At 39.6% G+C, this 22,462-nt stretch overlaps 2 protein-coding genes across 2 annotated transcripts; both read left to right on the forward strand.

Moving 5' to 3' along the window:
- Positions 1 to 662: 662 nt before the first annotated feature.
- LOC103136443 (bifunctional apoptosis regulator) lies at positions 663 to 9,055 on the forward strand. Its single transcript, XM_007549704.2, has 10 exons — positions 663 to 825; positions 949 to 1,147; positions 2,748 to 3,047; positions 3,568 to 3,666; positions 4,026 to 4,119; positions 5,431 to 5,603; positions 5,797 to 5,941; positions 6,104 to 6,283; positions 6,800 to 6,996; positions 7,890 to 9,055. The coding sequence occupies exons 3-10, from the start codon at positions 2,755 to 2,757 to the stop codon at positions 8,080 to 8,082; spliced, it is 1,374 nt and encodes a 457-aa protein (XP_007549766.1). The 5' UTR covers positions 663 to 825; positions 949 to 1,147; positions 2,748 to 2,754; the 3' UTR covers positions 8,083 to 9,055.
- A 626-nt stretch (positions 9,056 to 9,681) lies between these two features.
- On the forward strand, positions 9,682 to 22,248 carry txndc11 (thioredoxin domain containing 11). Its single transcript, XM_007549707.2, has 13 exons — positions 9,682 to 10,036; positions 12,648 to 12,744; positions 12,898 to 13,017; positions 13,642 to 13,739; positions 14,276 to 14,405; positions 14,534 to 14,627; positions 15,755 to 15,867; positions 15,971 to 16,174; positions 17,006 to 17,705; positions 18,123 to 18,313; positions 18,664 to 18,776; positions 18,873 to 18,953; positions 20,058 to 22,248. The coding sequence occupies exons 1-13, from the start codon at positions 9,912 to 9,914 to the stop codon at positions 20,557 to 20,559; spliced, it is 2,568 nt and encodes an 855-aa protein (XP_007549769.1). The 5' UTR covers positions 9,682 to 9,911; the 3' UTR covers positions 20,560 to 22,248.
- The last annotated feature ends 214 nt before the right edge of the window (positions 22,249 to 22,462 follow it).

The following is a 22,462-nucleotide window of genomic DNA, read 5'->3' on the forward strand; positions in this document are numbered from 1 at the left end:
AATAATAATAATAATAATAATAATAATAATGTTTTAGGGTTATTTATTATAATTTAATTTAATGTATAGAGGAAATCAAGTTGGTGGGTAACATCGGTCCAGCAGCTTCTGCCCCTATACATTAAATAAAATATAAATAAATGAATAACCCTAAACAAATTACAAAGCAATAGCTCCCAATGAGCAGTTGGCAGCAGTTGATAACAGTTAGCTACAGTAAACATTTGTCAAATTAAACATATACTAAAATGGACATTAATAATAATAACAGTTAAAAACCTATACAAAGTAAAAATGACTCATGAAACACTGTACAGGATCAAATATAAAATATATGTTATAATATTTTAACATTTTCTGAGATAAAAAATTATGTTAACTTATGTTTGTTCCTATAATATCGTACAATGAAAATAAACTATTCATATCGATATTTAATTGATAAAGATCGGTATCGGCCCAAATTTTCAGATCGTTCCATTGATATTTTAAGGTACAGTAATGCTATTTCATTACAATGTTGTGTAATGAAAGTCTACCAGCTGATTCTGGTTATCAAAAAGGAGAAAAACACAGCAGCACATTTCCGGTCCAACTTTCCTAAAAGCAATAGGAAGTAACCGTTTTTTTTACTTAGCTCTCTAACAATAACAACTACACACCTCTAGACCTGGCATAGAGCAGCAAACAGTGACTTCATACACTGTCAAGCCGTAAGCACTCCCCTGCATTATGCGGGCCTACGTATAAGGTAATAGGTTACTTTCATTATCATCACCGAGGGAAGTAGTCACAGGTTGCTCCAGGCCAGGAGCTTCATTTACGGTAACACCTGCACTTTGATCTGATCTCAGGCAACTTTTTTAAAAGCTCCAGAGATCAGATTAGTTGTGACGCAAGCTTTTATCTTTGGAAGGATACGCACGGAACTCAACTTTTCTTCTTCAGGTGCTCCACATTTGACGCTAAGAACGCAGGGGGAGGCTTTCCACGGCAACAGGAGCTATGGCGACGGCTGTTCTCACAGAAATATCTCTGTTCTGGCTGGACGCTGAGTTTCATTGACTACAGGAGCTCACAGGACAGTTAGCCGGGCAGTCATGTCACCCTTTAGCTGATCACCGACCCCAAGCTGAGAAAGAAGAGGGTTAGTCTTCTTAACTCTTGTAGTAAGGGGTTAGGTTACCACGTTAGCTTCGCCGTTAGCTTCTTTAAAGTTAATACAAACAGGCTAACTAACGTATCCAAACGACAGCTAATATTGACATATTTTTTCGTGTATAATCATTTGTTGTGAGTTGTTTTGCGGGACATGACAAAATGTTATGACTAATTTACCTCGTACCCAATCAGTTGTTTGCTAGCTACAACTAGCAGTACTATTAGCTAAGGAATTTAGCTAACGTGCAGTTGTGGATGTGACAGTTAACGTCACAAAATGTAAATATTTTTGTTTAAACTGTTTTCTTTTTGAATATAGAACTCCGAACAGATATAGTGTTTATTCTGCCTCACAGGTGTGCATAACCTCACTGTAAAGGCTTTCCATTTAAATTGGAATTGAACCAATTAGCTCGAATTTCTGTACATATAAATTGCTGTGACAAAGTCACAAGTCTGTTTTTTTTCTCTTATGTTTTACAAAGGTCGAACTTTATTGTCTTTTCCAAACTGGTTAGTCTATCTTAAAGACTTAAATAGTTTTCTTTGGACTTGAGCTGAATTTAAACTTATTTCAATTCAGTTGTAGTTTAAATAAGGTCTTTTGGTATTTTCCTTTTAGTTTAAGTTTGATTAAAAATATCAATGGATACCACACAGTTAGACTGAGAGACAGACTATATATATAAAATTTGTATTGCAAAGTACCATTTGCTGTGCATTAACTGTTGGTTAATATATTCCAAGTATTATGATCTTGCATATTAAATGCTAATGTAACATTTAGCTGCTTGGACATAGTCTAACGGCTACGGATGCTTACACTGGACTCAAATGAAATTGTCCAAAATGCTGAAGGTCACAGAGTATATAAAAAAAATGCAGCAAATCTTTTAAGTGGTTTGAATAGGTTTTGGGACCCCATACCATTTTTACTTGGGTGAACAAAAATAATAAATGTAGAAATATTTGGGTTGCATTACATATTTTCTAGGAACATAGTGCCAATCAAGTAACTATTTAAAACTACTTCAGACATAAACTGAAATTGCTCTACGTGTAAAAAATAAGTTAAAATGAATTTGACTTTGCAGACAATTTCTGTCTTCAAGAGATAGAAATTCTCTCTGTCTCTATAAGAACATCCTACCCATTCTGACACTTCGCCTTCAGGATGTCATCACAAAAATGCTTCTCCATAATGCTGTTCACAACCGTTCTTGGAGCTATGCTGTTGTTTGTGTGCACCGATAATTATCAACATCGACTGATGCGAAACGTTTATATCGTGATATGTTTTCAGCCATGTCATCCAGCCCTACACTCCAGGAGTACGTTTGGTAAATAAATGGAATTATAACATGATATGAAACCTTTTTAAAGTCAATTTTGCATAATACCTCCTCTTTCAACAGCATAGGACTGTCTCAGTAGTCTGCGTGTGTAGTTGTATTTTAAAAGACAAAAAAAAAAAAGAAGCAACTTTTGAAAAAAAAACTTTGTAACAAAGATAACAGTTCCAGTGATAAGATTTCCATTCTACAGCAAATTCTTTCCTTCACAATCACGTGCTTGCTCTTCTCCAGTTTGGATATGTTGCCCCACATGGAGTGGGACCCAGCAGATGAAGGCCTGGAACTGCTGGCGGATGAGCCTCCTCTCGCATTGGAATCTCTTCAGTCAAAGCCCAGAACGAGCAACATCTCAGAGAATGAGTTCTCATGTCACTGTTGCTACGACATCTTGGTCAACCCAACCACCTTGACCTGCGGCCACAACTTCTGCCGCCACTGCCTGGCCCTGTGGTGGGAGTCTTCACGCAAGAACGAATGCCCAGAGTGCCGGCAGATGTGGGAAGGCTTTCCTAAGATCAACATACTGCTAAGGTATGCTTTTAGTAGCTCAAGGCTTGCTCTGTTTGATGTAGGGGCACTTTAAGCTTTGTTTTTGTGATGTTTTTGTCTCTATACTTTCACATCACGTAGTAACCCAGTGATACTAGTGGTGGAAAAGACAAAGAAGAAGAAAGAGAGTGGTTGAAGGGTGATGGCGCAGCTTGTGTTTTAATGACTTAAAATCACTTATTTACATGTGTTTGTAACTGTGTTTCTTACTTAATGGAAACACTGCAATTGCAAATTTTTTATTTATTTTTTGCTCTTGACAGTTGTTTTTTTTTTTCTTTTTTTTTTGCATACATTCGTAATGGAAACACAGCGGGTGTTACTGCCATTAAAAATGTATTTATTTGAATAATTTTTCCTCATCATTACCAGGGAGGCCAAGAACTGTTGAGAGTGCTTATACATGTATTTTATATTATAAAAAAAAAATACTGCAGTTTAAAAAAAAAAAAAAAGCATCTTCCTGGTTGTGCTCAGTTTCACTATCTCTTTCTCTTCTTAGGGATGCAATTGAGAAGATTTTCCGAGAGGTTGTACAAAGGAGGAGAACAGAGATCCAGGAAAACCCCCAAGTCTCCCGGAGCTTGTTGGCTTTTCAGAGGTCATTTTAGTTTTTTTTTCCCCATGCAGAACTTTTTTTTTTTTTTTTTTTTTCTTGTATCCAAAGGGATTTGTCGGGAAGTTAATTTACTCTCAAGAAGCTATAACACAATCTTTACTGTTTTTACTCTTGAACTGTTGCTTTTTGTTGCATTACATACAACTTATGTGTTTTGGTGGATTTTAGTATTTTGTGCTAGTTACGCCTAAAAAATAGGATTTTCTGTTTGTTGGGAATTTATTTTAGACGTTAAGTCCTCACAATATTTAGGGGCTCAGCTTGACAATTATTATTGCTTTGTGTTTTAAATAATAATAATAAAAAAAACTTTCATCTATGCTTTTGCTTATCTTTATTAGGTATGGTGACAAGTTGGGTAGACCCAGGACGAGGCGGCACAAAGGAGCAGGTTTCTTCTTCTCTGGAGTCTTAACTGCACTGACATGTGTGGCTGTAAGTACAACATGGAAGTAAAAAAACCCTGTTTGCATATTTAAGGTGGCAACAAGCAAAACATGAGGGTTTTGCGATTCTCACATTTTGATATGCATAAATATGATCTTATTTCCCACTGACTTACAACATTAAATTCTTAAATGCATGTTATGCCGTTTGTTAACTGCATTAGACATGTGTAAGCTATGCTGCTCCATTTAATAGTTGAATGTTATCACAGCAGTTGCTCTAAGGGTCAGCTGTTAATTTTTTTGTTTGTTTGTTTTTATTTTGCTGACAGACAAACATGTTTGTTTTGTCCATGTGGCACCTGGGAGCAATGTCACTGTGTACCTAGCCACGTGGCAGTAAAACTGTTTGTATATTTGAGTATTCACTAGTATTATGTAAATAAAGGTCCTTGTAAATAGATGACATCACAAGGACAGGCTTCAGTCAGGTTATGTAGAGACAGATCAGTGTTGATGTGTGTGCAGATTTTTAGGTAGTTGGGGTTTCCTTTTTTTTCCTCTTTTTTTTGTCTTTTTTCCATTTTCAGCTCTCTTTTCTGTCTTTTGTTTTTTAATTGAAAGGGAACTTTCCCTGCAAATGGTGGTGCATCTCTATCAATAATAGCACTTGACCAAGTCTTATGTTGGTTTTAATCAAGGAACTAAAAGCTCTGAACTGTAATGACATTCCAGATACAGATGCACTGAATAGATTTGTATGTCTTGACTTTTCTAAACACTTTGCCTTGCCATTGTAAACGTTATGCTTCTCTGATTGGTCCCTAAAGGTATCTAATATGAAATTGCATAAAAAAACCATCCAAAATATTTTTTCTAGTCCTGTCTATGAACCTGCTATTTTTGTTTTGTTTGTTTGTGTCTGCAGGCATATTAATGAAATCAGAAAACACAACGTGTGCTTGAAATCATCTTTAGTTAATGCAGGAAAATCCATTTTGGATTTGTGTAGATTTTAAAAATGGGTCTTTGCAGTCTAATATATGTACACTAAACATGCAAGATGCAAGAGATTATTTGTATTGCACATTTTTAGCAACAAGGTAATTCAAACTACTTTACATGATACTGAAGAAAATAAAATGACAATCTAAACATGCTATGTTTAATAACTATGCGGCATTATTTCCTTATGTTTTAAATTTGCCCTTAGTGTACAGTCTAGCTATATTGTTTTCCGCTTTCACTTTGCTTCTTACATATTCCTTTTATTCCCCCTGTTGAACAATAAATATTTCTGTTGTGATTCTAAAATTAGCGACTGTATTTGAGTGTTTTTGTAATTTCCTATTGTGTCCAGGTGATGGTGCTGGTGTACCACTGGGGCAGCGGAGTATTGGAGCAGCACGACTTGTTGATTAGTAAGCCGGTGTCTAATTGGACACCAGAAGAGGTCGTTTCATGGCTGGAGCAGCTGGGTCCGTGGACCGAGAACTACAGAAGAGATTTCCAGCTGGAGAATGTCAATGGAAGGTAGAAACATTGGACTGTTTTGTTTTCTTTATTTATTTCGGTGTCTTAACAGTTTAATGCAGACACATTTAAACCCAGACGGCCCAGTTTGCTCCCAGCAGCTAATACTCGATATAAATACACATTAGAAGATTTCAGCTTGTTGTCTTCTGTCGGTTTTTTCACCGTTGTGATGCTAATTCCTGTGTTTCAGGTTACTTTTGATGCTGGGAGATGAAGATTTGGTAAAACCGCCGTTCAACATAGAGAACCAGACACACAGACGTGCTGTTTTAGCAGAACTGGAGCGAGTTAAAGCGCTGGGGGTCAAACCTCCGCAAAACCTCTGGGAGTACAAAGTAAGCTTCATGTTTGAACAACATACAGCTACATGCAAAAGAAAAAGAAAATAAAGATTTGATGACATTGCAGATTGCTTCTTGCAGTAGTAGAGGTGATGTTGTTTTCAGTTATTAACATGAACAACTTGTCCTCTTGCTGCTTTTCTTGGTCTCTTCCAGGCGGCCAATGCAGGAAAATCTCTGTTCTTGTTGTACGCACTGAAGCGCTCCCCTCGTCTCACCATTTTTTATTTGTATTTATTTGATTATTCTGAGACCTTTCTGCCCTTCCTACACACCTGCTGTCCGGCTGTCACACACATCAACAACACTGTGGAGAGCCGATTCCTCCACACACAGGTAACACACTTCATCCAGTCAGAAGTAATGAGTTTAAAAGCAGTTGGTAAACGGATGCTTGTCGCCTGTTTATCCCTACTGTTTAATGATGGCAGTGTGAATATTGATATACTATATTGTATATAAATCAACCTAAAATAATGCATTATTGTATTTGAGATTGAACTGAAAACTGTAAACAAACGTGATTATAATTTGAAATTAGGAATTTTGGACCCAGCGTTTGAGGCGAACGGAGAAAACTGATGTATTGTTGAGATAAAAAGATTAGTTTACTGAGTAGTTTTGGATTAAATGAACTGTTTGTCTGTTTTAAGTTGTCTGAATGTCACACAATGTCAGTAAGAAGTTGACAAACATTGGTTCGCTGGTCACACATTCCTCATTGGCAAGATAAACGTTATTGAAAAAAATAAATATTTAAGAATATTCACTTCTACTGTCTTAGTTCCACAGGTTTTATTGATGTCAAACTGCCTGTGTAGTCAGCTTCTGCCATGTCCCTGTGTGTGTTAGGTTGAGCCCAGCTGGCAGCAGTGGGGGGAGTTTCTCGTGAAGTACTTCATGCTTCCATACCAGCTGATCGCAGAGTTCGCCTGGGACTGGTTGGCGGTCCACTACTGGACGTCCCGCTTCATCATCGTCAACGCCATGCTGCTCACTATGCTGGAGGTTTTCTCTCTGTGGAGGCTCTGGGCCGCAGCCCGATTCAGGTACTGTTCTGTCTGCTCCTTGACGCTTTGTTCTCACCATGGAATGGAAAAGTTTCGGTTTTATGATACCACTTGTCCTCTTTATTTATCGGTGCCAATTTCCTTAATTTTGGGAGATTGGTGATCGGCCGATTTTACATATGAATCCAATCTTATCCACAGATCTTATCTAGCTTGGCAAAAGTCTAAGAATCAACCTGTGTAATCTTTTGCTCTCCGGTGAGAGGTTTGACTGACAGACTGGCCCACCAAGTTATGTCTGCATGTTTATAATTACCTCAACTTTCTTGCTATATTGAGCAACATTTCAGACAAAAAAAAATTGGTATCGGCCAAAATCGGAATTGGCAGGTTAAGCTTTGTAAAAGATCGGTAATCGATGATCGGCCAGAAAACTGCAATTGGTGTGCCCACACTTTTTATTGTTTCTTTATGGCACAATCTCTCATTTCCCATATGCTTCTTGGATCACGTTTGGATTTGCATGGCACGGAGCTTAAATCAGGGTTGATCAGGAATGGCTTCGCTCCGCCAGTGAAATGTGCTGCACAGCGCAGCAGAGCAGAGACGCGTGTAGTGTAAATCCTAGGTGAAAGTCAAGATGCACAAGAGAATCTGTATGAATTCTCTTCTCTTGGCACAAAAGGGGACAGTTCTGGTTGGGTCTGCCTACTGTGTTATAATAGCATTTACCCACAGCTGTGTGGCTCTTCATTCATTTAGCTTTCACACACACCTGGACTGGTGCTTTCGTTGGTCACTTTATTTTTCAGATTCAGGTTCCAAAGAGAACATGCTCAAAACAAAGGGGGCCTAACCACCTGCCTAGGAAAAGAAAGTTACTTAAAAAAATGATGCTAGCATTCTAGCTAATTTGTACTTTTTTTTTGCAGGACTCTGCCACAGAAGATGTGGAACCACCTGTGGAAGATGCTCTCTCAGGGATTCGCCTTTGCCCTCCTGTGGCCTTTTATCCCACAGTTTGTGTGCAACTGCTTTTTTTACTGGGCCCTCTACTTCAGCCCCATCATTAACATAGACCTGGTGGTGCAGCAGCTGATGCACCCTGAGACACGGGCCCGATAACAGACTGCATATGTCAGTCCCTACGCTATGCTGTAGAGTTGACAGCAACCTAAATAAAGCCCCGTCTGAAGTCCAAGTTGCAGGACCGAAGGGTTCTTTTTGGGGTTTTTTTTTTAATCCATAATTTCAGATGAGTGTTTCTTATCTGAAGTTTGAAAGGTTTTCTGTCTTCCTGTCTTTAGTCTTTGCAGTTTGGAACAAGAGAGACTCCAAGCCGTTTTTGGAGAAACGACTGATCACTGCTACGATATCTGGACGTCTTCTGTGTATTAAAAACCACAATGCCTATCGGATCCCAGTGACAATACCACGAAGGAAAGTCAGGACTGAACACTGATGGTATTAAAGAGTTGAGCATGACTAGCTGTATGGTCACTATTGAGGACTCAAAACAAGATTTTTTTTTTTTTTTTCATTATGATTCTTTGACTTTTGTTGGCAAGCTTCTAATCATTGAGGAAATGCACATCTACTTCATCAAGATCAAAATATTTTATTTGAAGTTTGAGTTACTCTGGTCCACTTGCTACAAATCTTTCCCAAAACTCCGTATTATGAGATTTGGTGAAATTACGTGGTGTTAACTATTGCAGTTTATAGTTTAGCATTCACTCTGTTGAGAGTTTTCAACAATCCATTGAAGGCTTCTTTAGCAGATTGCTTTGCTGCAAGATGTGCAACACTGAATTTAAAGATAAAATCTTGAAATTTGAGATGCTGATAGAAATTGATATTTTAAAATGTTTAATATGCTTTTTTTTAGTTGCCTATGCTGCTGATAAATACAGTTGCACATCTTTTATTGTTCAGAGAAAAACTGTTGCAGTGTCTTTCCATTTTTTTTATTGTTGGACCAAGCCAATTGACAAATTATTAGTTTGTTTTTTTTTACTATGTTTATTTGCACTTAAAATTTGACACTGTGACTGAGCTCTTTTATGTTCTTGAATGAATAAAATAGTTTTTTAAGGCATTCAATTGTTTTCAGTTTTTTTCTGATCTTATGGAAAATACCCCAGGAATACAAACATTTGATATTTTCACTACCACAGGAATAGGTTAGGTAAAAAAATAGAAGGTTGGTTAAAAATATTTAATGCTCAAGCCCTTATATATGTCTCATTATTTTTTATAATTTATTGCATTTAGGCCAGTTAACTCCTAACCTTTTTTAGATCTTTATTAATTTGTTTTTTTGTTTGGGTAAGCCAGTTAAATCTGAATATGAAGCTTTTAAAGAAATTAAGAGTGAATTTAAAAAATCCAGACTGCCACTGTCTACGTTAAACAATTTCTGAAGCCATATCATAAATTGCTGATTTTAAAACCACCGCCCCCTAGTGTTTAAACATCTTAGCGAGCGTAGCAGCAACGTCACTGACGTAAAAACCATTGAAGGGACTTTCTTAAAGAGGCAGATTCGAGCTTGTACGCAAAAATACACAAACGTGCTTACGCAGAAGGGATAAAAATAATTTTGTTTATAAAATGGTCGACTCATCTTCAGCGTTTTTTGTCGTGAGCTTTGATGACGCCTTTAATCCATAATATTATAAAAAAAACCTTCAGCGTATTTCACGCTTTATCCAACGTAGTGCGCTTTGTGGACTCTCCCTGACGCCGTTGTCGCGGAAGTAAAAAGTCTACGTGGGGAAGAAAGGTTGGACTGGCTGTGTTTGAATACCTTAAACACTAACAACACCAATGTCCAATCCAGCTCCACTCTGTCCCTGGTCGAACCAGTCACCCTCCTACCCTGGGAGGCAAATGAACGCGTTGAGCGGCATCCGGGGAGTATAAATGGTGTGGAGAGCAGACCTGAGGCGGTAATGCTGCGCCGGGTGCGGCAGTCTCTCCGGCAGGTGCTGTTACTGATGGCCCGGAGACCAGACATTCTCTGTGGGGCCATCGTGCTCAGCGTCCTGCTCATACTGGCGGTTAAGTTCACATGCAGGTACTCGAAACTTTCCGTTTCTGTGGGGGAGGTTTGTGCTCTTTTGGGGACTAATTTAAGCCCAAACTCCGAACAGCAGAGATAAGGACGTCTTTGTTTTGCTGAGTTGTGATACAGTTTGGTTGTAATGAGCTACTATTATCCGGTCATTGTAGCTAATCTGACGTGTGCTGACAGACAAAAGGATTAACCATCGAGTTTATCCATTTTAAACAGCTGGTGTCTCTGGTTCTTTTGTTCATAACTTCGTTTGTTTAGGATAATTATTCCTTGTTTGTGTTATTCATTTGATTCGAGCAGAGCCGAATATTAAAGCTATGGCTGTTCTGTAAGACTGTAAGACAGGTTCTTTTTCATTCTGCTGTGAAACGCCAGTTACTCAAGATAAAATCTGACCGGCAAAGACAAGCGTTAAGAGGTCGTGAGTTCAAATCCCTATCAGGTTCACCCTGCATGATTTCTTCTCGAATGAACGGGTTCTCACCGGGTACTCCGGCTTAATTGGTCTGTGTAAATTCGTATCTTTATCATTTATCGCGATAAGTGTCTTAATATTATAAAAATTCTGATTTATTGTTGTCACAATAAATTCCAATTAATCACGTTTACCTCCCCCCGAAATAAAACTGCCGGTATGGTTGGGATTGTTAGTTTTATTATTTTCTCCACTGTTTGTTCAGTGAGAGCATCAATGTGTATTAATCTGAAAACATAATTATATGCAAGTTCTCTGTGTGGTTTAGTGATACAAAAAGAAATTACTTTTTGTGACTAGTGTTCTAAAGAAGTGTATTCCAATTGGGAATGTTTTTCTAAAGCAGTATTTCTGTTTTTGTGGGGCTATGATTGCTGTGTCATGCAATCACATCTTTAGAGTAATCTAAAACAGTAATAAGAAATGGTTATTATAGTCACTTTTATTATTTCTACAATATTGCCACAAAAAATATTGTGATAAATCTTTAAGTTGTATGTGTGTGTGTGAGGGACTGGTGACCTGTCTGTGGTATACTCTGCCTCTGTCCCACTGACTGCTTAATTTGCACACAAGCACTGCTAGTTTATCATGGCTTGGGGGTGACGGAATCCAAACTGTGAGATTGGACACCTTGTAACTAAACTCCACCTTGAGGTCTGCAGAATTTGTAGAAATCTCTTGGAACGTTCTCATATAATTGTTTGCCTATGCTAGATAATTCATTTCTCTGTGAATCAGCACAGAGATTTGGATTCTCAGCCCAGTATGGAGTAATTCCTGTCATTTCCTGATCAGTTGATGCCGTACTGACCGACTGGAATATGGAGAGCCGAAGTTCTCAGGCTTTTCTTGGTCTGATGGTGAAAGATATCAAGATAAATGTTCAGAAAGGGAATGCCAAAAAAAAAAGAATAACAACGTTTCCTCTAATACATGGTTGTCTGGATACAGTTCTGGATGTACTGCTGTCCCCCAGCTTTTAGCTCCAACCTGAAACGGGCAACAAGGCCAAAAAAATAAAATCTCAGATTTTTTAATTTATTTATAGTTTTTACAATAGTTATCAGGATCTGATGCAACCAACTGAATTTGTGTGATTCTTTTTTTGTTCAAAGTCTTTCTATGATAATAATTTGATGCTGATGTGTTAAAAGATTAAGTATTTCTATAAAAGTGTAAAACTTATACCAAACGTGTCACTTCACAAGAGGCTCAACATTCCTCATTTTAATGTTTTAAATATTTTTTGTGGATAGGCTCTCTTAAAGTTATGACTTTATTATCCTAATATTGCAGCTCTATTGTAACTTTATCACTTTATTCTCATAATTAAAAAAAAAAATAAATCTTAGCCTGGCTCTACTGTAAGGTTCGGGTAGTAGAGGTGACCTGAAGGGGTGTGTCATAAACCGTGGTGGTCTGTGCTCTTTCATTTCTAGAATTGCAGTGAGTTTGTCACCATTTATCTACAAATTTCATGTTCTTGTACACCTTGATGGAGACATCACTGCACACGGCTACCAGAAGAAAGACCTGAGGCAAATTGCAGTTTGCAAATGATGTGCAGCATATCCTGTTTTCTGAGCTCGTTCAGTAGTTGTGGTGATGCTGTTTGTGTTTGATGCGACCTCAGAACGTGAACGCAGCTCAGCTCAGCACAGATGGCACAAATACTGAAAATAATGATGCCAACAGTGAGAGTATAGGACAAGTCAAGTTATTATTCTTATTAATAATGATGATAAAAGGTTCAACGTAAATTGAACCTGCAGTTCAATTTACGTTGAACTGCAGGTGAAAAACATTTTTTTTATTTTTTTTTTTTATGTTAAAGACATAAAAACTGAAAATCCCCACTTTTTCTAGTCTGTAAATGCATCAATGAATAGCATATTATTTATGCACATTGTTTTCAATTTAGTAAAGTCTACAAGTTAACCCGGAGTGTACTTTCTGCTGGCTGATGTTTACATTTATATATTGAATTAAAACAGAATCTGGGTTAACCAGTTGCTATGTGCCACTAACCAATTCTGACTGATGCAGATTTGCTGTGTTACTAATAAAGAACTACAACCAGTTTATGTTATTGATTATCATTCCTCACACTCCTTTCATTATTTCCATATGTAGCCGCGCTAAGGATGTGGTGGCGGCGGCGCGGCCTCCGGTCCGGTTCTTCTCTGCCGATGCCCCAGTAGTGGACCTCTACCTGGGTCAACTAGACCAGGTGAGGATCAGTAATGCCGTGTGGCGACTGAAGCACAAAAATAAGACTCGCTTTATTAAATATATCGGATCCTGCTTCGTGTTTAGATTTGAGATTAGCATCACGTGAAGCAAACTCTGTGCCTTAGATAAATTCCTGCCTTTTTTTCTGCAGGTGGAACGTCTCAAGAGCATGGCTGAGGTGTCTTTTATTTTCTTCTATGCTCCTTGGTGTGCTCACTCCATGGCTGCTCGACAGGAAGTGTCACAGGTTGCTAAGAAGCTGGCCAGACAGGTATGGAGGCACAAACCACTGAAAGCAGGAGGGTTTAAGTAGGAACCAGCTGTTAAAACAGCCAGTGGAGAGGCAGCTTCAAGCTGTGACTCTTTCTGTCATAATGTACTGTCAGCATCTAAAGGGATAAATACATCTGTAAAGATATAAATATATCAATATATCTAAAAAATATGAAGGCTGAGTGTCAGAAAGAGCAAGAGTTTCTTAAGGAGACAGAGGCCCAATTTCAAAGCGTTAAATTTCAAAGTCAATTTTTTTAAGTCATATTCGATACATACATCGTTTGTATAAAAACTGAAGGCACCATAGTTACTTGATTGCGCCTTTACTTTATGCCTGGAAAATATATAATTGCCATTTTAAATTTGACCTGATCACCCTGCATAGCAACTTAGACATAGTGTAATTTGCCATCATAAAAGAAAAGCAGTAAAGTTTGTAAAGAATATAAATTTGCCAGTCTCAAAACTTTTGGCAGTGGCTGCGCTTTAGAAAAAATTCAGACTCCTTCGTTTGGTGAGCCAAGTGAAGGAGTCCTTTCAGCACGACTGGAGAAATTTGCATCAAAAACTTCATTTGGTTTAGTTTCTCTGGTGCAGTTTGTTGGTTTCTGTGCTGCAGGTGCAGTTTGTGGCTGTTAACTGCTGGTGGAGTCAGGGGAAATGCAGGAGGCAGAAACGTTTCTATCACTACCCCATCATCCATCTGTTCTACAGAAGGTAAGGAAGAACCCTGGTTTGGGGTGTGAAAACACAAAGCAGTGATGTGAGCGAATGACTTAAACATTTTTTATCAAAACAACTTCTATTGCATTATTTTTATGTATGTCAATAAACTAAGTACTTGATATTTTGATGAAACAAAGACGTTTGAAACATCATTAGACAAAAAAAATTATGACCTAATTCTATTTTTTATTTTTATTTTTGTCAAAATATTTTTTGTGTGAATTTTCTTTAACTAGAACAGGATATGGGACAGTCTTTCTCCAAAACCTCTTCCTTTAATTAGCCATGTTTAATGGGTGGAGCGCCTGTTTGTAAGCGAAGCATGTCATTAGTTTGCGTTTCCCATTTTAGGAGGATTTTAATTGTATTCGTTTTCAAAAAGCCAAGCCAAGTTCTTTAACTGTAGGCTAGGAACACTTTGGACACTCCGTCCTTGGCATTATAAATAGATGACCAATAAGGTATATTTTATTTGACTGTCCAAATTGTACCTCTGAGTTGTTCATGTGTTGTTTCTGTTGCTGCAGGTTTGGGCCAATCGAGTACAGAGGACCGTTTGTGGCTCCATATATTGAAAGTTTTACCCTCAGAGTCATCACACCACTGACTTACCTCCCGACCAGAGCGCACCTCAAAAACTTCCTGACCAAGCATGAGGTATCCTACGGCTATAGGTTTAGTCTGGGAGCTTCAGCAATGCTGTTGACTATTGTATTAAACCTTCTGTTTGCCTAGTTGTACATTGGTTCCTGTTCTCTAACCGGCTGTGTCTTTTGTTTTGGCAGTCTGGTGTGGTGGGTTTCTTCCAGTTCAATTCCTCTCCACAGCCTCCAGGGTACATCACCTACCTCTCCTCTGCCCTGCAGACCCTAAGGAGAGGTAAAGGCTTTACGATCATGGTATCCTCCCCACATTTCGTAGACATTTTCTGTACAGTCACAAGGAAAAAGCAAAGTATAAAAGATTGTCAACACAGTAAAGTGAAAGCTTCAGCGCACCTGTAACTGGTTGGGCCACCTTCAGAAGCAATAATTTATCAACTGTTTTACAAACTGAATGTCTTTATCAATAACAAAACATTATTGCGGTTATTGGAGGCTCCTGACAAAACCGATGTTTCTACAGTCACTTACAAACTGCTTTTTGTTGATTCCCTCTAATTGAAGTTGATCCTTGAATGCTAACATTTAGCATATTAGCAGGCTTTTAGCAATTCTGCATTGTACAGCCTGACTTTGGGAGGGACTTGCCGAGTCCTTTACTCCTGGGAATATAAGCACCTGTCTTTTTATTCTACTTCTGACTTTCTCAGATAGTTTAGAAGAAGCTCTCTAACTCTTCCTATGTGAATAAATAGCAATGGTTGCTTGGTCATTAGTCATGCTCCAGAGTTTCTGCTATTACAGTGTGGGTTGACGAGCGGTAAATCAAGTGTATTTGTTCAGCAGTGCCTGGAAAAAGTAGCTGTAAAAACACCACTTTGTGAATTTACCTGTGTTAGATTAATCAACTTGTTCAATTGACGTTTTCGACAAGTTTAAGTCAAAAATAACCAATCAGAGCCATGAGGAGTGTCTTAGCGCTCTGAGTCATCCTAGGGTATGTGCTGCTCTGTGTGCTAATGGTGGAAAAACAACTCACCGTTACAGAACCGCCATCATCGGTGGTCATGCTAACTAGTTAGCATTCATGACAGGCTCCTTTGTGGTGAACCAGCTGTAGCATAACAGAGGGAAAACAGGAGGACATGAGCGGGCGCGTACATGAGGTTCATTGACAGCGCTAAGACCCTCCTCCTGGCTCTGATTGGTTGTTTCTGATTTAGCTGTGTGTTGGGTCAAATGACAGCAGGAATGTAGAGAAAAGGCAGTGAAGCTTTTTTTTTCTCCTCACATATTGTCTGTCTCATGCTACATAGTGATAATTTTAACAAATATGTCAAAAAAAAAAAAACATTGTTTTGTAAAAGTTGCATGCTGTGGCTTTAGCGGTTTTACTCTGTGCAGATTTCCATGGCGTTGTGCGGTTTGGAGTTGTGACCAGCAAACACGTGGCAGAGGCCGTCTCACTCAGAGAGGATGAAACGGTTTACCTGCACAGAAGATTCAACTCTTCTTTGGTAGGCAGCGTCAGTGGGCCAGCACAACCTTGTTTGAAACTCAAACATTGAATGTTGATCATGTTCACAGTTGTTCACACTGTGGGTATGTTTTCCCACCCAGATTTTTCCAAGAAAGAAGCTAAACTTCACATCGGAGGCCGTCTGTAAGTGGGTGTTTGAGCACTACGAGACAGTCGTCCAGTGGCTGGTGCCTCCGGGGACGAAGTCCCGCCTGCTGGAGGACGAGTTGACAAAAGGCCCTGCACTGCTTCTGTTTATGCCTCATGACCCCCTGAAGTCTGAGCCAAGTGCCATACTACAACAGGTGAACACTCATGCAGCAGATGGATTCAGTAGGAATTGGCATGCTTTCTGCAGTGAAACTGTTTCCCAGACTAGATGCAGTGGGTAGTCACCTAGCAGTCTAAAACTTGTTGGTTTAATTCCAGCTTCATGTTTGTGTGTGGGTAAATGTGGCCCTTGAGTGAAGTGCTTTGAGTGGTTGCTATGACTAATAAAAAATCCTATATGATTTCAGTCCATTTACCATTCTGTATCACCTGTGTTAAACAGGGTTCACTGTTGGTTACCTTCTGATTAGATTCTTTGGTTTCAAGTTTTAACCTTATCTCTTTCAAAGACAGCTGTGATAGACACATTCTAGTGTATTTTAAACCATGTGTCAGTTTTGACTGGTTTTCAAAGAATTATGTTCTTGGCGTCTAAACAATATTGCAGTTAATTTAGGATGTTTGCTTTGTTTTTTGTTAATTTTTTTTTCAAAGATGGATCTAATGTTCCAGTAAGGAAAAGTTATCCCCTCCATGTAGAAACAAGTAGTTAGGGTTGTTAATAATACGTGTTTTCCAGCCAGACAGTGACATTTTATATCCTAATCAAGTAACTGTGATCTTCAGATGTTATGAAAATGCTGTATATATATCCTCTTACATGGATAATTTCAGAATCATCAAAATTTGAAAGTGATGTACAAATTCCTACTTTTTCTTAGGTAACTGAATGGTTGCCACGGCGTGGCAGAGCATTCGTACCGCCACAACACCGATACTGCTCTTGAAAAACACACCACCATAAATAATTGTGATTTTGTCACGATTCAGTTCATGATTAGCTTCTTCTTTTTTTTGTATTTCAGTTTGCAGACATTGCTGTACGTTATCACTCCTGCGAGCGCTCCAGCGCAGACGACCGTCTCCCCTTCTACACCTCGCTGTGCTGCCGATCCGTTCCCGTTCCGGAGTCCAGGACCAGCGCGTGCGAGGTCTGCCTCAGGCTGTCCGGGCCGAGCCTCCCCGTCTCCTTGGCTCCCTGCTCGTTTCCCTCCGCTTCGCGAGAAGGAGACCGATTCGGGACTTATCTGAACCGCTGCTGCCTTCACCAGCCACCCTCTCCCATATCCATGAAAAGCGCGACCTCGCAGGGCTGCAGCCACTACGTGAGCAGCTACAGTCCCTTTACTCAGTTCAGTGCCTGCTGTAAAACAGTAGAACCTCAGCTTAATGAATCACAAGCCAAAGAAGAGCCAGGACTTCCTCCTCCTCTGTCTGTCCCTCCATCCTCTGCTCCCATCCAGGAGACAGAGAATGACGGCATCATGGGGCTCCATTGTCGGACTAACAGGACTCTCAGGTTTTACGTGCTGGACATTGGCCTCAACTGGCCTCTGGCAGAGCGCCTTGGAGCGTTGAGCCAAAAAAACTCTTCTATTCACAAAGGGGCTTCCACGGAGGGTGACGGCAACCGGGACTGTTCGTTTGTGGCCATCGTCAACCTGAAGTACGAGGTTCATTACGTCCTTCAGCACAACCCAGACGCCACGCTGACAGAGTCTCTAGGTAAGGCTGACTGTTGGCTGTAGGTTTTTGATATCTTCTCAAAAACGGGTCAGGTGGAGTTTTAACAAAACAAAAAGCAAAAGCGATGAAGAGACTCAGTTATTCTTTTTTTCAGGGCTGCGCAATAAATCAATAGCAATATGTATCGTGATTAGACAGGTGATCAATATCAATAGAGAACACATCCAGTTCTGGGGGATGTAGGCCAAGGAAAGACTTTAGCTCCTCAACCTCTCAAAGTTAGCATAGCAAAGGTAACTCACTCTATGGTTGCCTAGCAACAGCCTGCTGAGTCCCTTGCAGAGCAGCATTTTCAGGTTTTGCCTCATAACTGCTGAAAAATAAACAGTGATTTGTTGTCTTTTTATTTTGTGTTTTTAATAAGACCCAAAATGTAATTATTTTGTCACACCAAAGAGATGTTCATCAGGAACTTCAGCTCACCGCACAGCCATCTGCAGAGACATTTGGTTGGAGAGGATGACAGGAAAGAGGGCGGAGGTGGAGGTGGAGTCGATCCTTCGGAGGAAGAGCAGCAGAAGCAGCGCCGGCTCATCACCGAGTTGACCACTTCCTCCTTCGTGTCTTCCATCATGGACCATCAAAAGGTTTAAAAAATTAAATACTCAGATTGGCTGGGATCATTTTTTGTTATGGAACTTGAGCCATCCGCACAGTGGAATATTATTTTTTGCTCTAAACTTAATCAAAATATCAAGGGAGAGAAGTTGGATCGTTGGCTGCATTTCCTTTTACTATATAATTGCACAATTTGACATTTTGAAAATAAATTTGCTTGATGGAAACAAATCAGTTTCAAAAACTTTGTCCTGGAAATGCAAGAATAAAGCAAGAAATAAAAAAGAAAAAAGCAACTCTCAAAGAAACAACTGGGACGTTAAATAAACAAAGATCAAGGTTATTTTGTAGATGAGGTGATGTGAGCTTGTCGTTGCAGGATGTGCTGTTGTTCTACTACACTCAGTGGTGTGGCTTCTGCTCCGTTCTCAACCACGTCCTCATCCAGTTGGCCCGACTGCTGCAGGGGAACCACACCATCACCGTGGCAAGGTGCCCTTTCTCTGACCGTTTCCCTGTCAGCCCTGCTGTCAGAGGCTCGTTCCACGTGGAAATGAAAACATTGTAAGCTCCATGTTCTGTGTTCAGGGTGAATGTGGCTCGTAACGACCTTCCCTGGGAGTTCATGGTGGATCACGTCCCTTCCATCCTGCTGTTTCCCAGACACAGGTGAGGGTCTATACAGCTGGTCAGAATCACTGGCACAGCAATATTTCATTTCTGCTGAATGCAGGTTGTCCCTTTCAGAGTGGGAGAGTTATTATGACCTTTTGTTTCTGGTAGTAAATCTGTGTTTTAATCATCAAAAGGGTGGTATGATGTGTTTTCCAACCACAAAGTGCCATTTTACAGCAGAATTAAGTAACAATATCAAGTTAAGTTGGTATAAACTGCTGCATGTATTAAATATGATTTAAGAAAAATTTTACTTTGTAATTTAACATCTTCAAATTGAGTGTCTGCCTTTTTAAAAACTCCTATTTAAGAAACTCCACCTTCAGGAAGTCATCACAACATGGCTCCTCTATTAACCCTTTAACAATGTTTTTACCAGAGTTTCACTGAGCAGTAGTTCCTATAATGAGCTCAGCAGATGTTCAGTTCCACCAGCTGTTTGCTAATTGCTCCTGGCTAGTCTGAAGGAGCCGAGTGGAGGGTTATGAAAGGGGCACTTTGTGAAGCGGAAGCTTGGAATCTGTAGTTCTCAAGAGGAGCTGCATCTTGAAGGCGGAGCTAAGGCCTCCCAGGCATTTTGTACAGCTGAATGGTTGCCACGGGAGACTAAAGGATTTGTCAAACATGCATGAAAGAATCAAAGCAACACTCCAAGTGTGTTTTTGATGAAGGAATAACATTATAACATAATATAAAGCTCAAAAAAGTTGATTTTACATAATTCTGCCCCTTGAACAGAAAATTTGTGATTTGACATTAGTCAATCTCACTATCTGTGGCATGTTTTAGGAAAGAAATGGGAGGAAAATAAATAAAATTACTTTAAGTTAAATGAAAATGTAAAGTAAAATGTAAAGTGACCCCGTGTCACAGTCACCAGGTGTTTGCAATCAAATTTCTTTTAAGTCGTATTTTATATATATGACATTTTTATAACAACTGGAGGTTACTTGATTGTGATTAAAAATGATACTATGTGCCTGGAAACCACATAAAACTGCCCCTTTAACGAGGTTTAGCTAAAAAAGGAAAAGAAAAAAAAGATTGCCATATTCTCCAACAGAGTGGTTGTTAGCTATCTTTCTGTTTCTCTTTTAGGAAGCACCTCAGTGTGAAATATCCCGCCAACCTTCCCATCACCTTGCCAAACCTCCTCCGCTTCATCCTGCAGCACTCTGACTCTCTGCGTCAGGCCAACGGGTCGTCCGCCGCCGCGCCAGGATCCGGCTCCGGCTCCGGCTCCAGCGCCGTCCTCCACGCCGAGTTCTTGGCCCTCCAGCACGAAGTCCAGACCCTGCACCACGCCCGCCAGCGGCTCTCACAGCAGCTTGCACAACTGTGGCGCGAGAACCGCCAGCTAAAGTTCGACATCCGTGGCATCGAGCAGAGCCTGGAGAGGCAGATGCAGGAGAAGAGCCGGCAGCTGGCCGAGGCGCTGAAGCGTCTGCAGGAACTGGCAGACGCCTCGGAGACCCTGCTGAACGAGAACGTGCTGCTCAAAGTCCTGCTGAGGGCACTGAGGGACCAGACGGAGGCCGACGAGCAGGCCAAGGTGGACAGAGAGGAGGCGGGACAGGAAGACGGCCGCCGAGCTTCCTGATGACAGAGCTGCGACTCAGGAGGACATGAAGGACAGACTGAAGGCAGAGGGAGTAAAAGCTGTGATTAGACTTTAAAAAAGCGCAGAAAGAAGAGGAATGTACGCTTCTACAAATAGGATGTCATGTTAAACCTAAACTTTAAAAAAGGTTGTTGGTTTGTTGTTAACACTGAGATTAACCTGGACTCTTTAAAAAAGAGGAGAGGAAAAGATGGAAAGATGAGGAGCAGGACGAGTTTTACAAAGTGCTTTGAATTCAGCCACTCGTGGAAACACCAGTTCATTTCTGATAAATCGTTCTCAGCCAAATCCGTCATTTTTTGATTCCTGTACAATTTAAAGCTGTAGTAGGTAACTTTTATTTAAAACAAAAAACAAATGTCTTTTGTTTGCACATTTGTTAAAACTTTCAACATGTCATGAATTTAGTTTGAGTCATAAAACCTGAGAAAATCAGAAAAAACTGAGCTACTCTGGTGTCCCCAATACTAACTATAAAAATACACCACTCAGTCAGAAACAACCAATCAGAACTTGGAGGAGTGTCTTGGCGCTGTCAATCATGCTCATGTAGGATCTGATGACAGCAGAGCCAGTTGTGAATGCGAAGGCTTGTTAGTGTTGCCACGGATGATGGAAGATAAAGGGTGTGAAGTTTTTCAGCCATTTAGCAGCATGCACACAGGATTGATTGACAGCGCTAACACCTGGCTCTGATTGGTTGTTTTTGAACGGGGAACACAGCTTTTTTTTTTTTTTTTACTACACAGCAATAGCAAATTATGTCTGTTATATTATTGCAACTTAGTGACAATTTTGACAAGTGTGTGTGTATATATATATATTTTTTGTTTAAATCAAAGTTACACACTGCAGCTATAATGACGGCATTAAAGCTAAACACTAGCACCCAGGAATAACTACGTGTATGGAAATGGACGTCAAAGGTTTGGCTGAGATGGGAAAGAATCAGCTTGTTGGCTCTGATAAAACCAGTCCAACTGGGATGAATTCCAGTTGCTTCCTTTCATCTTTCACAATAAAAGCCATGTCATAAAACAAAGACTGTTAATTTCTGTTAAAAGGATTAGAGGAGTTGTCATGGTTCAGTCGTGGAGGACTTTTCTTTAGAATTGCTGATGGAGGAATGATCTGTGAGATTAATAAAATGAAGGGCCTTTTGTTTTCCACCTCCGCTGTGTGAACTCATCTGCTGTCCAAGTGTCAAATGTAAAATCATCTTTTACTTCAGTTTGTGTTGAAGTGTGAACTTTTTAACTTTTTCATGAGGAATTGCAACCTAAATATAATTAATAATATAAAAACTTTATTTTTCTACAAATTTTCCAGCTTTTTTTTTTTTTTTGCATTAATTCGATGCTTCCATGTTTCTTACACAATCAAGTGTGTGTTTTCTTCAAATCCACAGATTATGAGCAAAGCGTCTCTGTATTTACAAGAGGAGAGAAATTCCTCGTCTCATCCTACCTATTTTTTATTTTTCTTATTTAATTTGAATGGTGGTTGTAATGATGGGTTTGCTACACTGATTTTTTTTAACAGAAATCCTTGACTCACTGAGATATTTCTATGTAACTATTCAGGTATTCAGAATGAGATGCTGCAGTTGTTTACATGTGAAAAATATTGCACCGGTTTTTACTGATTAAACGTCTCGGTCTTTCTTGCTCTGTTGTTTGTGCTTCATTTTTGATCGGGCATCACTAAAGACAATCCTCACTCCTGAACTGTTTGTCTGTCAGAAGACTACAAATAAAACGCTATCTGGTACAGATTTATTTAAAGGAATAATCCACATTTGTGAAAAAGTATTTTATCTTTGCAGGTTGTTTTGTCAGGATGAGTACAGTGGGGACAATAAACGGTTTTCCTGGACTTTTTT

Source organism: Poecilia formosa, unplaced genomic scaffold (genome assembly GCF_000485575.1).
Source record: "Poecilia formosa unplaced genomic scaffold, Poecilia_formosa-5.1.2 Scaffold32, whole genome shotgun sequence".
Lineage (NCBI taxonomy): Eukaryota > Metazoa > Chordata > Actinopteri > Cyprinodontiformes > Poeciliidae > Poecilia > Poecilia formosa.

Bases quoted from the DNA above. Each gene is read 5' to 3' on its own strand.
- LOC103136443 (XM_007549704.2), top strand. From the start codon at position 2,755: ATGTTGCCCCACATGGAGTGGGACCCAGCAGATGAAGGCCTGGAACTG. The intron at 3,048-3,567 runs GTATGCTTTTAG...TTCTCTTCTTAG, and splicing joins AAGATCAACATACTGCTAAG to GGATGCAATTGAGAAGATTT. The intron at 3,667-4,025 runs GTCATTTTAGTT...TATCTTTATTAG, and splicing joins AGCTTGTTGGCTTTTCAGAG to GTATGGTGACAAGTTGGGTA.
- txndc11 (XM_007549707.2), top strand. From the start codon at position 9,912: ATGCTGCGCCGGGTGCGGCAGTCTCTCCGGCAGGTGCTGTTACTGATG. The intron at 12,745-12,897 runs GTGAGGATCAGT...TTTTTTCTGCAG, and splicing joins ACCTGGGTCAACTAGACCAG to GTGGAACGTCTCAAGAGCAT. The intron at 14,406-14,533 runs GTATCCTACGGC...TTGTTTTGGCAG, and splicing joins ACTTCCTGACCAAGCATGAG to TCTGGTGTGGTGGGTTTCTT.